Source organism: Aspergillus pseudodeflectus, assembly GCF_044049435.1.
Source record: "Aspergillus pseudodeflectus strain CBS 756.74 chromosome Unknown BJX68scaffold_22, whole genome shotgun sequence".
In the NCBI taxonomy this organism is placed as follows: Eukaryota; Fungi; Ascomycota; class Eurotiomycetes; order Eurotiales; family Aspergillaceae; genus Aspergillus; species Aspergillus pseudodeflectus.
The window spans coordinates 92,411-107,613 of NW_027263798.1; the positions used below are offsets into that span (position 1 = coordinate 92,411).

The 15,203-nt window shown below is 52.7% G+C and overlaps 4 protein-coding genes across 4 annotated transcripts; 2 read left to right on the forward strand and 2 right to left on the reverse strand.

The window, feature by feature from the left end:
• Positions 1-1,194: 1,194 nt before the first annotated feature.
• On the reverse strand, positions 1,195-4,335 carry BJX68DRAFT_275909 (beta-glucosidase H; the record flags this gene model as incomplete). Its single annotated transcript, XM_071047954.1, has 5 exons — positions 3,797-4,335; positions 3,700-3,747; positions 2,686-3,655; positions 1,960-2,633; positions 1,195-1,904 (listed from the first exon to the last, which is right to left on the reverse strand). Exons 1-5 carry the CDS (start codon positions 3,923-3,925, stop codon positions 1,197-1,199), a joined length of 2,529 nt encoding a protein of 842 aa, XP_070898869.1. The 5' UTR covers positions 3,926-4,335.
• On the forward strand, positions 4,209-6,224 carry BJX68DRAFT_94509 (general substrate transporter). The gene is made up of 4 exons (XM_071050057.1): positions 4,209-4,656; positions 4,723-5,039; positions 5,090-5,408; positions 5,462-6,224. Exons 1-4 carry the CDS (start codon positions 4,422-4,424, stop codon positions 6,133-6,135), a joined length of 1,545 nt encoding a protein of 514 aa, XP_070898870.1. The 5' UTR covers positions 4,209-4,421; the 3' UTR covers positions 6,136-6,224.
• A 48-nt stretch (positions 6,225-6,272) lies between these two features.
• On the reverse strand, positions 6,273-10,353 carry BJX68DRAFT_266961 (uncharacterized protein; the record flags this gene model as incomplete). The annotated part of the gene is made up of 6 exons (XM_071045659.1): positions 6,273-6,439; positions 6,526-6,678; positions 6,741-6,758; positions 7,656-9,746; positions 9,812-10,118; positions 10,183-10,353. 6 exons carry the CDS (start codon positions 10,351-10,353, stop codon positions 6,273-6,275), a joined length of 2,907 nt encoding a protein of 968 aa, XP_070898871.1.
• Positions 10,354-11,770: 1,417 nt separating this feature from the next.
• BJX68DRAFT_275911 (DUF3176 domain-containing protein) lies at positions 11,771-13,540 on the forward strand (the record flags this gene model as incomplete). Its single annotated transcript, XM_071047955.1, has 2 exons — positions 11,771-12,386; positions 12,465-13,540. The coding sequence occupies 2 exons, from the start codon at positions 11,771-11,773 to the stop codon at positions 13,538-13,540; spliced, it is 1,692 nt and encodes a 563-aa protein (XP_070898872.1).
• Positions 13,541-15,203: the final 1,663 nt, after the last annotated feature.

Below are 15,203 nucleotides of genomic sequence, written 5' to 3' on the forward strand. Positions count from 1 at the left end.
TGATCAGCAGTGTATAGCAACCAAAATGCGCTTCGCAAAAGTTGGGCCTCTATTGGGTCGTATTTCGAGTAGACTGATTCATCATACAAACGTAGGTCCTGAGCGAGGAGACGAGCTTGACCTCCAAGAAAAGTTGCAACGACTGTTTCACCGGTGGCCTGCTGATGACATTGTGCATGAAATATTCGCACAATGAGCGAGGACGAGTTTGGGTGGTTGATGTCTTGTTCCTCGATAAGGCGCAGGGATAGCTTTGATGCGCCTAGAAAACATCCCGCGACAAGGACGAGGAAGTCTGGAATACCAGGTCTGCGATTCCCGAGCCCCACCGCTGCACAGAGACCAGTTAACAACGAGAAGGCTCTGATTGCTTGAACTTGAGATGATCGCTCGCTGTCGTTACAAACGACATCGGCCCATTTCCTTCGCGCATCCTCATTGTTTCGTGTCCCGCCTGGACTATCTAATCCGAAAAGCCACAGACCGTCCGCGCGAAATCTACCCTCATGAAGAATTGGGGCGGAAGGGAACAAGTACTGACACGCAAGGGTGATAGCTGTTTGTACGGTGTCCGATATGGAGATTTCGAAGCTGGATAGAAGGCGCTTTAACTCCTGCAAAAGTTCTTGATGTAGCCTGAGCGCCACCTGGCCGGTGTGAAGCCCCGGTGCCGCCAGAGAGGTCCCGTAGTCGCAATGCAAATACTGAGATGTGTCTGGCGACGTTGGGGAAGGATGGTGGTGGAAGCTGGACCCAGGAGAGTTGACGCTGTACCCACGGTCGGTCAACGTATTTGAGAGGACCGATGTCAGTGCCATGCTGCCTGGTTTTGGCCCACGGCGCTTTGGCGGAGCATTGTAAGTGCAGTCGATGCCGGAAATACGACAGTTTGCGCAAATCGGGGGATCGGCATCGCACTACAAACCCCGGAGAAGGTTAGATTCGGGAGTGGAAGATGTGGGAGAAAAAGTACTTTGACTTTACGTCGCCTACACGAGTCACAGGCACGTTTGCCTGCTGTCCCTGGCAGTGGAGATGAAGACTGCATTGCGAAGATGCGAAAGGGAGGGAGGAATGCGGGGGCAGGAGGACAAGATGTGCCGCGGGGAAACTGCGATTACATAAAAACACCGAGACCCGCCTTCCCGGATCGGGAGCCACGGTCGCAACCTCGTCTCGCAACCTCTCAGACCCTCTCAGACCCCCGACCACGAATAACTCTTTGTCAGCTCGAAACTCTGGGTCAACACGTGGTCCCTTGGGTCTGCACTCCTTGAGATGATGGCCCTGAAGGTCCCCTTTTCCGCCAACCATGCCTCTGTTTCCTCGTCCCAGTACGACAACGCGTACTTGTCCAGCGTCAGCCGCGCCACAACCGTCTGGCCGCGAGGAATCCAGACCCTCGTGAAGGCCTTCAACTCCTTCTCCGGTCTTGCCGCCACACATTCTACGTCCTGAACGTACAATTGAACCACCTCGTGTCCATCTCGGTCACCTGTATTGCGGATATCGACTGTCACATCAAACGAGCTTTGGTTTTCATCGTCCAGGCATACGGTTGGTGGAACAGAAAGGTTGGCGTACTCGAAAGTGGTGTATGAGAGACCGTGTCCAAAGTAGAAGAGAGGCGGCCGCCTCAGCTTCTCATAGTACCGGTACCCAATAAAGACTCCCTCGCCATAGAATATTTCGCGGGTGCCTTTACCAAAGGCAAGGAAGGCTGGTGTATCCTCCAGACGCTCCGGGAATGTCACAGACAAGCGGCCACTGGGATTTACTCTTCCGAAGAGCACATTCGCAATTGAGTTGCCCGTCTCCTGGCCTCCAAACCATGCGTGAACCAGCGTTGGGGTGGTCTTCGCCCAGGGCATTTCGATCGGGCATCCAGATTGAGTTACAATAACCTGAATGAGATCTCTTTAGCAGTGCGGTGCTACTATCAGGAGCTGGACCACTTACCGTGTTCGGGTTGGCTGCCATGACCTCTTCAATAAGTCTGTTAACCACTAAGGGGAGCTTCAAATCTTTTCGATCCACTGCCTCACTCTCATAGTCGGCATTGAGGCCAGCAATGACAATAGGGAAATCAACAGACTTGGCCAGCTCGATTGCTTCAGCCAATGCGCGCTCGGCGTCCAGCTTTTCACAGCAACCAATCCTCAAACCCCCCTGGTTCAGAGCGCCAATTCCGGCCTCTGCAGATTCATTTTGCAGGATAACCGTTATTTCGTACTCTTGCTTCGCGTGCACCTCAATGTCTGTGGTGACTTCCATGCTGGCTTGGTTGAACATGGGGGTCTGCAAAGTCTTTGTCGGCTGGCTGGTAGCCAGGTCAATGACCTCCTTGCCATTGATCCACATTCGACCTTTTCCTAGGACGCACAAGCCGAACTGCAGTGTTGCTGATTGCGTCGCTTTGAATGTCGTCTTGACACGCAGCCAGTATTTCGATGGAACGTTTGCTGGAATGCTGTCCGCGAAGTACATCTGTGCCTGAGTAGTTTTTGTTGAAGCCACAGCTTCTCTTTCCGGATGCACGAGCGGATCTTCAGCAAACCACTCCAATGCATATCCTGGGTCGCTGGATCCTGGAATACTAATGTTGTCGTGCAGAAGTGGCGTGAATATATGGCCTATTCTCATGTCAGCACCATCGAGGTGTAGCTGAATCGGAGCACAGCCTACCCGAGCAGCCAGGGGTAAACCTGACGTTCTCATCCCCAACTATGGCGCGGATGGCATCTATTGGCTTGCTCACATAGTATGGGACCAAGTCCGCAGAGCCGCCACCGCTGGCGGCTGGATAAAGAACATTTGGTCCTATCAGTGCATACGTCCGCTTTGCCTTTTCATCTAGGGGTAGCACGTTGTGGTCGTTTTTCAAAAGTACGACCGAGCTTTGGGCAACGTTTAAGCAGAGGTTGCGCTTCTCTGCCGTATTGCCTGCCGCCTGGTCGCTCTCGAGCGAATCTTGCTCGCATACCTTGTTCACCAGGTTGAGGAGGTTGCGCACGCTAGACTCCACTGACGATTTCCTGACCTTTCTGGAGATGATTGACCAATGTAATAGACTTCCCCGCCAGCGAGTTGGTCCCGGCATCTCGAGGTCCATGCCCGCGTTGAGCGCTTCCGCGGTACTGTATGTTCCAAACCAGTCACTCATAACCAGCCCGTCCCAGCCCCATTCCTGTCTTAGCACTTCATTGAGCAACCAAGGATCCTCACAAACATGCTTGCCATTGATCCGATGATACGAAGTCATGAACGACCAAGGATCTGAATGTTTCACGGCTAGTTGGAACGGGAGAAGGTGTGTTTCGCGTAAAGTTCGCTCAGAAGCGCGTACTGCATCCTCAAGGGACATGGCGGATTGATCATGCGCAGCGTAATGCTTAATGGACACTCCAACTCCATGTCTCTGGACACCATTAATATAGCCTGATGCCATCAGGCCACTCAGTATCGGATCCTCTCCAAACGCCTCGAAACCTCTTCCAATGAGCGGCGAGCGCTGGAGGCAGACGGTAGGTGCCAGGATCACATGGCACTTCTTCTCCTTGGCTTCCTGGGCCAGCATTTTGCCAACTTTCTCCATCAACCTCTGGTCGAATGTAGCCCCCATAGCCGTGGCCGAGGGGAGTAGGCAGCCGGGATCCTTGAGCGGTCAGTATTTGACAAGAAGTCGCCTGGGAATCTTACACCATTGAAAAATCTGGTGCCTCGCACACCGTGAGGTCCATCAGAAGTCTGCAAGTCAGTATCATCATGTCTTAGAGAGGAAAGTCATGATGCACACCGTTATGGAGGGAATTCCGAGTCGAGGAATGCCATGCGTTGCCCACGTATCTTTGCCCGCGAGCAACTGGATTTTCTCGTCGAGAGTCAGCTCCGCGAGGGCTTTGTCGACGTCAACGATCGGTGCCATTTGGGTGAAGTCGCTCACGGATCGGTGTGTGCTGAGTGCCCAGCGTGGCTCGCAGAAGCAGGTTAAGTAGACCTGTTCTCCAACCTCCGGCTAAACTGCGGAATCCCAGCAGGGGTCACGTCCCCACAATTTGGCCGCGGCGTCACTCCTGAGATGGTGGGGAATTCGCCGCGGGAGTTTCGAAACTTTGGTTGCAGAAATCAAAGCCTCAACGTCTCTTTCAAGTGGACTGAGTCGTGCAACACGCTACTGCGATACTCCAGATTTCCCCGGATACTCTCATGCAGGCGTCTGCCATGTGCCCTTCTGATCAATTGGGCATAGTATGTGCCGTCGGAGTCGCTGGTCTCGCTGGCGGCCACAGGCCATCCTCTCGACCCCCTGAATATAAATACAGATTGAACCCTCCAGGTCTGGTAGAGATCGTTCCTTGTATCGACCGCAGCCGTTATTTCATCAGTATTGGAGCTATCCCTTGCAACGGAATTTGTTCACCATGCCTGACTTAGCCGACAAGCAACCTTCGAGCCCCGGCTCTGACACGAGACTCGAATTCGCCCCGAGAATTAATGTCCAGGAAGCTGCGTCAGGGCCCGAGCAGCCGTGGTATCGAGTGCCGCATCTTCTCCGTCTCAACCTTCTTTTGATGGTACCGCTCTTGACGAGCTACCTGGTTGGCTTTGATGGTAGCATGCTCAACGGGGTTCAAACTGTGCCTGCGTGGCAGAATGGTACTTCGCTCGACCCTCTTTGGCTGGTGATTGTTACAAACTGACACCGACATCTCGTACTGTTAGACTTTGACCATCCCTCCGGCGGTATGCTAGGCCTGGTCACGACGGCTCAGACTATTGGAAGCGCTGGTGCTCTCCCAATCGGTCCCTACCTAACGGATCGCTTTGGGCGCCGACCTCCCATTGCCATTGGATCTCTTCTTGTTATACTGGCGGCAGGGCTCCAAGGAGGTGCGCAGAACCTGGGGATGTTCATTGGATCCCGAGTCATTATTGGCATCGGGTCGTCTTTCGTGGCCACTGCTGCGGCGCCGCTCGTCGCTGAGCTGGCCTACCCAAGTCACCGTGGCATCATTACTGCGATATACAACACATCATGGGTACGTACTCGCATTTCTGGCCATTGAGGCCTTTACTAATGGTAGGGTAGTATCTCGGATCGATCGTTGCTGCTTGGACGACTTACGGTACCTTCAGGATACCCAACTCATGGAGCTGGAGAATTCCCTCCCTACTGCAAGCTCTACCTTCCTTGATCCAGCTCGCACTAATTTATCTGGTCCCGGAAAGTCCTCGATGGCTTATGGCAAACAATAGACCTGAAGAGGCAAGACGAGTTCTTTGTCGGTACCATGGCGGCTCCGAACACCCTAATGAACTGGTGCGCGCCGAACTGGAAGAGATTGCTGAGGCACTAGAGGCCGAACGGTCTCAACAGTCTGCTTCCTACATGCACTTTATCCGGACTCGTAAGTCTCCAGGTTTTATCCTTGAGGGGTATGAAGTTGACTGACTGTCAAAGCTGCCAATCGCCACCGGCTCTTGATATGTTTCTCCCTTGGCTTCATCATTCAATGGTGTGGCAATGGCCTTGTCTCGTATTACCTAGTACCGGTCTTGAATAACATTGGTATTACGGATCCGGAGATGCAGAATGTGATTAACGGCGTACTGCAAATCTTCAACTACATCACAGCGGTTGGCGCTGCCTTCTTTGTCGACCGTGTGGGTCGTCGTACGCTGTTTCTTGTGTCGACTGCGGGAGTTACACTGGCATTTGTGATCTGGACAGCCGTATCTGCAGTCAATGAGCAGCAGCACCTGGAGAACAAGGGCCTTGGTATTGGAGTCGTGATCATGATATTCGTGTTCTTTTTCTTCTACAACATCGCTATGAACCCCGTTCCCATGGCCTATCTTCTCGAGATCCTTCCGTTTACTCTGCGCGCCAAAGGTCTGACTATTTTCAATTTCGCCCAATATGGCAGCAGCATCTTCAACGGGTTTGCGAACCCTGTTGCGTTGGAAGCGATCGGTTGGAAGTATTACATTGTGTTTACGGTTCTGGCAGCTGTGTGGTTCATCTTCATTTGGTTCGTCTTCCCAGAGACAAAAGGGATGAGCTTGGAAGAGGTCGCTGTTGTGTTTGATGGGCGGCCAAACGAGGAGGTTGAAGGGAAGCTTGAAGCTGCGTGATCAAACCTGTTCTAGAAGAGCGCAGAGAGGTTTCCATCCCTGGAAACTGAACCACCTCGGCCTCCCTCTTGGTTTACCATAAGAACCAAGAAGATTCTTCTCAATACCAGAATGAGATTTATTCATCGAATCCAAGTCTAATAGTAGTCACGGGCAGAAGCCTCCTCCAGCTGCCGGTGGGCATGTCGCTTAGCCTGCTCGCGATCCAAAAAGTCCAGCCCCTTGGTCTCAAACTCACGGTCGATGAAAGCCCCAGCGAAACCAGCGAGGAGCTCCTTGGCCATCTGGTGGCTGGGCGGCTGGCCTAGATATTTATCAGCATTTCATTCCCTCGTGCCGGATATATTTCCTTGTCGGAGAATATTGTTTGGGGTTATGGAGGATGCGAACCATTGCGGGCAACATGGTCCTCGTAAGCCTTCATGGCTTCGAACGAGGCGGCACCAGCAATCAGCTCGTGGCTCATCTTGGCGCGGTGCTCTTCGTTTCGGTGGTCGAGGTTCTGGAACTCTTCGTAGGAGCGAGCCTGGTGGGAGTCGTCGTCTGGAGTGGGGATTGGGAGGTTAGCCGCGTCAAGGGCGAGGAATTGAACGAGGGAAACGTACCGAACCAACCCATGATGTCTGTATAAAGTATGTGAGGGACTTGAAGATAGTCGAGTGAGCAATAAGAATAATCTGAGAAGAAAACAAAACGAGGGGCACTCAGGGCTCTGACCAGCCTTATAAATAATAACGCATCCTGCGCCACGGGGCACACCCACGACAAATGCTCGTGTCATCCTCGGTCCACGTTGAGAAGAATAGCACGGATAATCGTCCCCTAAGCTTTCAGCTGGTGGGCCCGATGGCGCCGGCCTCGGTGCCCGATTGGTGTAGTGAGAGGCTAAGCCATGGAGGCCAGGCCCCGGCGGAGCTTGGCTCGGTGATCGCTAATTTTTACTCATCCGATCCAGTCGATCGATTTCATTTCTCTAGGCAGCAGCGTTTCTGCTCGGGTGTTTCGTTTCAGGAGCCGAATTCAGAGGGGATGTGGCTGGCTGCGGGGCTGATGAGCAGCTTCTCTTCTACACTTAGCCAGGAAGCCCATTACGAGTCGATTTGTGTACCTTGGTACCTGAGGCTCTGGGCAGCAACAATGTGCCTTGGTACGTATGTGGCTTGACGCTTCGGATGTATCGGATCCACTGTTTCGCCCAGGTTGTCCTCTCAGAGATGCGTATTCCCTTTTCCTCTAATTTCAGACTCTTTCGTAGGTCAAGGGCCGAACCTGCCAGTGACCCCGAGCTGAAGAATTTCAGTCAGCCACCGATCAGACTATTGTCCTGTATGCCGACGAGCAAAGAAGACAACGGAGCGTACCCCGAACTAGCATAAAGTGACAGCAATCTGAAACTAGATCTCGGTATAATTAAAATACACATGTGCTGGGATTTGCTATAGCAGTAACCCCTCCATCAAGAAGTTCCCAAATTCAAGTCAGGTCAGATCTAGCTGACGAGAGCACATCCTCGAATGTACCCCCTTCCATCATGGTGCGGTACTCAGATAGCATGAGCAGCCCGGCTGGGCGAGAACTCTCGCCGAGCGGAAACCTCGTTCGTCTCTTGTTGCGCAGCTCATCAACCCTGGCCCGATCGCCACTACGCAGCGCAACAATGTCCCAGACCGCATCATCATTCCCCACCCAGGATCTATCCAGGATTTTCAGCACCTCACTGGGGATGCCGTCAACCAGGCTCCCCGCTTCTGACTCTAGGATTACCTGGAGCTCTGAAACGGTAGGGTCCTGCGTCTGGGCGGCTGCGATCAAAGCGCGGCCAGATATTTTCAGACCCTTTGCGTGCTGGAGGAACGTTTTGAGAAGGACCATGTTGTCGGCGTCCCCAAGTGCAGCTTCGAGGGGTGTCTGAAGCCTATTGCCCTCCTCGCCGCCTTCATCCTCCCCAACGTCTCTCTCCAGTACTCGAGGCGCGTTGGGGTCCGCGCCCCGCTCCAAAAGCAGCCGGATTACCCTTGGGCGGTTCCAATCCAAAGCCCTGAATAAAGGACTAGTGTGATAGCTACCACTCGAGTCAAATTTCGCACCTCGATCCAGGAGGAGATTAACAAGGCTGGGGTCGCCAATACTGCATGCAATGTGAAGGACCTTTCTGTGATTGGAGTCACACCCAAGTTTGGGGTCGGCGCCGCTGTCCAGAAGACAGTGCACTATTCTTTCCAGGTCAAGGATAGCCAGTCGGTCGCGGGTCCTTTGGCTTGTATGGTCGCCTTGTAGCATTAGTAGGAAACCGGAGAGGGCGGCCATGAGGGCCGTAGTGCTGTTTTGCCCGTTGTCCTCGACACTGTATTCGAGCTGGTTCACCTCCACCCCGCGATCGATAAGGAGCTGGACTACGTCCGAGTTGATGTTGTTCGCTGCGTGGTGAAGTGACAGTTCGCCACTAGGGCTAACTGCATTGACGTCGACACCCTGGTCCAGGCAGCGCAGTACAGACCGTTCGGAGCCACAGATACAGGCAAGGCCGAGGGTATAAGGGCTAGAAGCCACGTATTCCATTATAAGTTCGAATGCGTCGCAATTGTGGTCGAGTGCTGCCTCCGTCAAGGCGTCTGTGACCGCCCGTTTGGGTTCGTCACCTGCCTCCTCTGACGCAGTTTCCAGCAGCGGCTCAAGCATTTCCTTCCGAGCTGTCGACCAAGGGCCTGTTGACAATACAGTGAGGGGATTCGTGACCACATCGGTTGTCCCCACCGAGATCGTCGCTCCTTGCGATAAGAGCTCTTTCACAATGGCCGGGTGATTATTTCTGCAAGCTTCTGACAGGGCTGTCGGGGCCAGCTCGCCTACATCGGTTTCCCATTCTTCATCATCATCTTGTGATGATGTCTCTACGTCGGTCGGTGTGATCGAATGACCATTGGGATCCGCTCCGTTATCAAGAAGCAGCCGGACAATGTCCTGATGCCCCGCGCCTGCAGCAGCAGTGAGTGGGAGACCCAGACCGTTGGTGCTCTTAATGTCCAGGTTCGGATTTGCGCCTTCTCCCAGAAGATGTTTGACCACCTTGGTATGCCCATTCAGACACGCAATGTATAACGCTGTGCCCCTACCGGGAGGCGCATTATCAAAACATGCGTGGTAGACGAGATCGTCGACACGTGCTCCTGCCGCCAGCAGAAGAGCAACATGGTTTGCCTTCCCATCTGCGGCCGCTGATACTAATGTGGTCTTTTCTGGCGGTCCGGAGTGTTTGAGAAAGAAATCGAAGATCCTGGTATCGTCGAGGGCCACCGCTTCTTGATAGGCATCCACACCGGGGGTAGGGGGACTGGGCCGCGCACCGTGCTCAATCAAGGTCTTCACAGCCGTTAGTTGGCGGCCGCGGATAGCCATCATTAGGGGATCTCTTGCCCCGGACAGCGCAGTTGCTGGTGAGAACACGAAGTTACTGTTGACATCCACCCCGTGGTCAATCAGGAGCTTGACAGATTCTTTATCCCCCGCGGTCGCCGCCACCACGAGGAGTTTCCTAAACACGGGGTTGCTGGCTAGTCTCACGAAACCCCGACCAGAGGTACCCGCGCGCATACCGCTGCCGGATTTACGGGCTCGCTGGCTAGAGCGCTAGCCTAGGATCATCCTGAGCAGCGCGCGCATTCCTCTGTTCAAGAACCTGCGGCCTCCTCCATGGACATTGGATGGTCGTTGAAATCCGCTGATTCGAATCCGGGCTGCAGAGCTTGGAGCATCTCCGGCGACAGCGATCTGTTCTTTGTGCGTGGGATGCTGGCCCCTGCTTGCAGCAAGTGCAGTACAATGCGGAAAGAACCCCTTTTCGCTGCCAGGGAGACCAGGCTGTCGTCACCGGGAATCTCCACGCCGCTCTCGATGAGCCTCTGGACAACTCGGGCAGTCGCCAGCTTGACGGCCGTCTCGATGGGTGTTTCACCCGAACCATTTGCAGCAAAGACAATTCTCTCCTGTTCGCCGACGCCGTGGAGTACCCTGAGCGGGAGGTTCTCGCGGCTGTCGCTGAAGACAGACAAGGGCGAGGGAGCGGACGGGAACATCCGTGTCGAGAGAATTGCCGAGGCGACGCTTCGAAGAGGAGGCGAAGGTGAGGATCGAGGCGTTGTCCATGGCCCGACGAGGTCCTGATCCAATGTATACCGGACGTGCCTCTTCCACCAAGTGTGATGGTGGGCTTCTATCCATGTTGTGAGGCTCACTACTGTGCAAACCTTATACGCCCGCCTTGTTCTTGCCCTTTACCCCGACTCCGTAGGTGCCGGCTATTACGTCCTCTCTTGCAAACCCCTGGTTCGTTTGCATTTATTGACTATGCGGACGATTATTCTGTATGTCCAGAAGCAAACAAGGCAACGGAGCGTACCCCGCACTAGGGTGGGTGAAAGGACACCCAACCGAAATTAGGCCAGGGTCCAGGCGCCGGTGGCCCCTGCGCCTCGATGAACTCTTCGCCGGGACTAGCTGATCGTCGGGCAGTGGCCAATCGTCTTGCGAGGAATCATCAGGACATGCATATGCATGTTAGCTCAAATAGCCACAGTACTGCAATTCGTACGGAGTAACTCCGCGGCTTGTGGTCATTCCTGGCTGGCAATGTATGGAGGAAACTGTTGAAAGTGGTGGAGATATTTTACAAAAACCATTTCGTGGATCTTGGAATAGTTGTACGGCTCTATTGTTTACAGAAGGATTGGTGGTTCATAAAATGTCGTCGGAAGGCTTGTGCGAACATTTTCCCATGGTTTGGAGAAAGCACAATTGGGATGTAAACATTAAGCTAGCAACAGATACTCATCATTCGCTTCAGTTTCATCTCGTTCTTGCAAGTGTCGCTAGTCTCGACCAGCTGATGGCATCTTTGATATGAAATAAACCCCAGCTGCGCCTCGATGCTTGGGTTCAATAAATACCTTACCCCTTGTTGAGAGCACAGGGGAATTCATAGCGGTTAAGTGGGAAGAAGCCACGTAGGGCTCAAGGCTAGTCTGAGAGCCTCTGCTTGAGTTTATAAATAAGATGCACAGATAATTGCTATATCAGGTAGATCAACATCTATACTACATTTCTACCAATGACTGCTTTCCAGTACTAATAGTTGTACTATTTTTAGCCCTCTTGAAGGTCAAAAAGCGGAATACGAGGGAAGTTTTCTGCTCCCATGCGGCTGCCAGCGATAAATATCTTCGGGGATTACAGTACCCTGTCCTACTATGGATCTGTCAGTACATCGTAAACCCTAGTCTAGAGTGTCTAAATTGGATCAGCTTATCCTGTTTCATAATGTACGAGTGAGGTGGTGTTCTTTGGCATCGGGCGTAAGCGCCCGTCACTAACCTGGTAAACCGTTTGTGGTTTGATGACAAGGTTACACAAAGCGAATCGCTCGGTATGAGATATTTATAGCAATGGGCGCACAAGGCTTTACAAGCGCACCCATTAACTCTGACCACAGGCTAACTAGAGGCCCAGGGTAGTCGAAGGAGGGGTTTAAATCCACCTGACCCAGCTGTTGCAGTTGTTTGCTTGCCTGCTTTCCAACTTATCTCACTAGAGCGTCATTGACAATTACAAAGGCCACGAAATCGACGCACTGCATCTCATCATGTCGCTGGATAGCAGCATCACCAGGAAACCTCGCAGTTATGCACCTGCCCACCTTGCCGATCAAGAATCCGAGCCACTGGGCTTCGCGTCTGTTAAGTATAAGCGACACCCAGTGTACTCCCGCACCGAATGGCTCTACGAGACTAGCACCCTAACTTTTAGCTTGGGGCTCCTAGTGGGGATTATCTATATTTTTATAAAAATGGAAGACAAACCGCTCTCCAGCTGGACCGCACCCATATCCCTTACAGCAACCATATCAGCCCTAACAACCTTTTGCTCTGCGGCTCTGATGCATAGCGTGAGCCAGTTTATTGGGCAGCTTAAATGGCTTTATTTTAAAAATGGACTGCACAAACTTTCGCACTTTGAGATCTTCGACGAAGCAAGCCGTGGGCCTTGGGGATCCATCTTCATGGTTACTACTGTCAAATGGAACTTGGCCACCATCGGCGCATTGATCACCATCTTCCGACTCAGCTTTGCACCGCTTGCCCAGCAGGTCATTGAGTTTGTCCCGCAGAATGTCGCCAGACCCGATGGAATTAATGTCGCCTTCGGTTACTCCCACGCGTTCCAGCGGCCCAGAGCATCATCCGCCATTATTACAGTCGGTAAGGATCCTTCTAACCCTTTTGCCTGCAAGGCGAAATATGTGTGCGTGCTAATCTTCCAGTCTTTACGAATGTTAGACAGCGTTCCGCAGGACCCTGAAATGCAATCCGCCGTCCTCCAAGGCCTTTACGGGATCAGCAGCCTGGGCCAGTTTAATTGCCCCGGGCTGTGCCAGTGGACCAAGCCATATATCTCTCTTGGCTTCAAGAGCAAATGTAGGAATGTCACGCAGGAGAGCCTACAAACACAGAGCTGCAACGCAACTGAGGGTCCCATAACCTGCGACATGACAACACCCGGTGGGATAGGCCTCGCCACTCACATGTGGCGTACCTCGTACGCCACCAGCTACGTGGTGAATGTTACCTCGGGTATCCTCGCGGAGCCAGAACGAGATTTCCCTGAGATTGCCAAGTTCGCCGTGTACCGCTCGTCTCCGGACCTCAATTACCAACAGCGGTTCATCAACGTGACAGAATGCTCGCTCTCTCTCACTGCATACCAATTCCAGAACGCGACGGCAAGTGGCAGTACCGGGCTCTCCTTTGGACGAGTCACGGAGGTCGATTTCGGCGTTGAGAATCCGTGGCATGAAGGCTCGGAAGGGGATGTGGGGTCGCAGATACGGTATACCAACGCGTCAACCGTTTACCATTTAGACATCCCCTCATTTGTGATTGGGTCCGCGGAGGTTATTGCGCTAAGCAACTTTCTGACATCTCCCATCATCGTCTCCGAGTTCATCGAAGGGGACTCCAAAATCGACGTCAATCGTGGGCTGGCGCCATTCATCACCGGCAACGTGGACGTCGCGGAGCGCTTTGAACGAATGTCAATGGCCATGACAGACCGTGTGCGTAACGGGCCGAATGCACAGCTGGCGCTGGGAGAGAGAATCGATAGCGTCCAGTATGTTCGTATTCGTTGGGTTTATCTGATTGGTCCTACGGCTATAGAGGTCGTTGCTCTCGTGTTTGCTGTCATAACAATCTATAGAAGCCGCGAAAGCCGCGGGGTTCCGCTGTGGAAGACCTCGGCGCTGGCGGTGTTGGCGTGCCGACATGACCGAGATGTTGACCTGGTACGGAGCACCATCAGGGACATGAAAGAGATGGACAAGCTGGCTGGAAAGCTTGAGGTCCGATTGCAGTAGTAGGTGCATGCTGGGCAGCGCCAGCGATTTGGCCTCACTGCTTGAGTGATACACTGGTTTTTACCCAAATAATACTAAGGACAATGATTGGGTCCGGGCTAAGAAACTCCTCCCACACTTTAATACGGCGATGGAAACCCTCGTGAACGCCTTTGTTTTGGTTAAGACTGCCCACTAAAAGCACTTCGGTCTCACTGGGAAGAAGAAGAAACACTGGGTGCGTGGTTTCTATGAACCTTTCCATATCCAAATACTAACACTTCGTTACGGCTTCATAGAAGTATCAGTTAACATACAAGAGCTTTTGCAGCCAGCGAGGACAAGAGTTGGGGCGCATTTGCTAGCCCATGGACGACGATGACAAGGAGACCTGGCGTTTATATCACGATAAGAAGCTGTTTCGCCTCCTACCCGGGGATGAAGGGTTTATTGCTTGAGCCACTATGGTTCGGACGTTTTATGATAGCGTTGCAGGCTCGATTTATCAGTCGAATAGGGATGATTGGAATGCAGATGGGCTCCATGCTTGTCAGATGATTGATTAAGGCAACCTTCCCTGTTCACCTTGACTTTATTTAAGCGAGGTCCCGGCGGGTTCTTGGGATGTACGCTACATTGTTTCTGTACTGTTTCGTGGGGCTTTCACTGCCCGTTTCAGCCCGGTGGTTCGGCGCTTGTTAGGCTATGATGCTGGTGTTATGGTGTTGATTGAGGGACGTTGCTGGGGAGGTTGGCCGGTATTTCAGGGTTGGGTTCCTGCTAGCTTCGCCTGGCTCCTTTCATTGCAAGATACGGAGCAGAGCCGGGGTACCGTGGAGTTTAGGTGGCAGCTGATAAATAGTTTCGTTTTAATAACATGATGATTTCGCTACTTAGAGCTCCTTGCTACCATAACCTCTCTCTTTTGTAGCGCTTTTACTGGCAGTGGTGGTTTGTCTTTGCAAATTTTTAAACGTTTGAACTAGCCGTACAAGCATTCCCACGTTAAGGAACCATCACCAAGCAAAAATATTATTGATGGAGGTAAGCTGACACGAGGGTGGACCTTCAGAGTCGCATAAGCCACATGACTGGTCGAGCGAGGACCTGTCTTGTACAGGAAAGCTCTTCGAGAAGCAACCACTACGGGCCAAATAACAAAACTATCCAATGGTGTTGCACGTCGGCTAATGTTGCTTGTCGTGGCCGAGCTACTCGGGGTGGACAGCGCCATGGCCGCCATTATCTCACGAATGAGTGTGAATTTTTGATCATGGCACGAGGATTCACCAGGGTCGAATCCTTCCAGGATGGCACTAGGCAGGATGGCATACTCAGACTACCGCAGAATATATACAATAACATTTGTATTTTCATGTTTACTGTACCACGGGACACTTGCAGCTCAAAGGTGGGCGAGGAAGAAACAAGCACACCAAGATATGCATCTAGCTTACGAGGAAACTACTACGAAGCCAGGGACTGACTTGCGAGTAGGGGGCCCGGCTTCTTCTCTCCCCAGTCTCCAGTCTTCATCTCCGGACTCCACGTCGAGCCATGTGCCGATATCCAGAGGGGCGGAACTGCTTTATTCCGCACAGGCACCTGTTTGCCGGAGTTCTGTCGGTCTCTGCGGTTCAGGTGGCTTACATTGACGGCGATTGGTCTTCGCTTATGTTTAAAA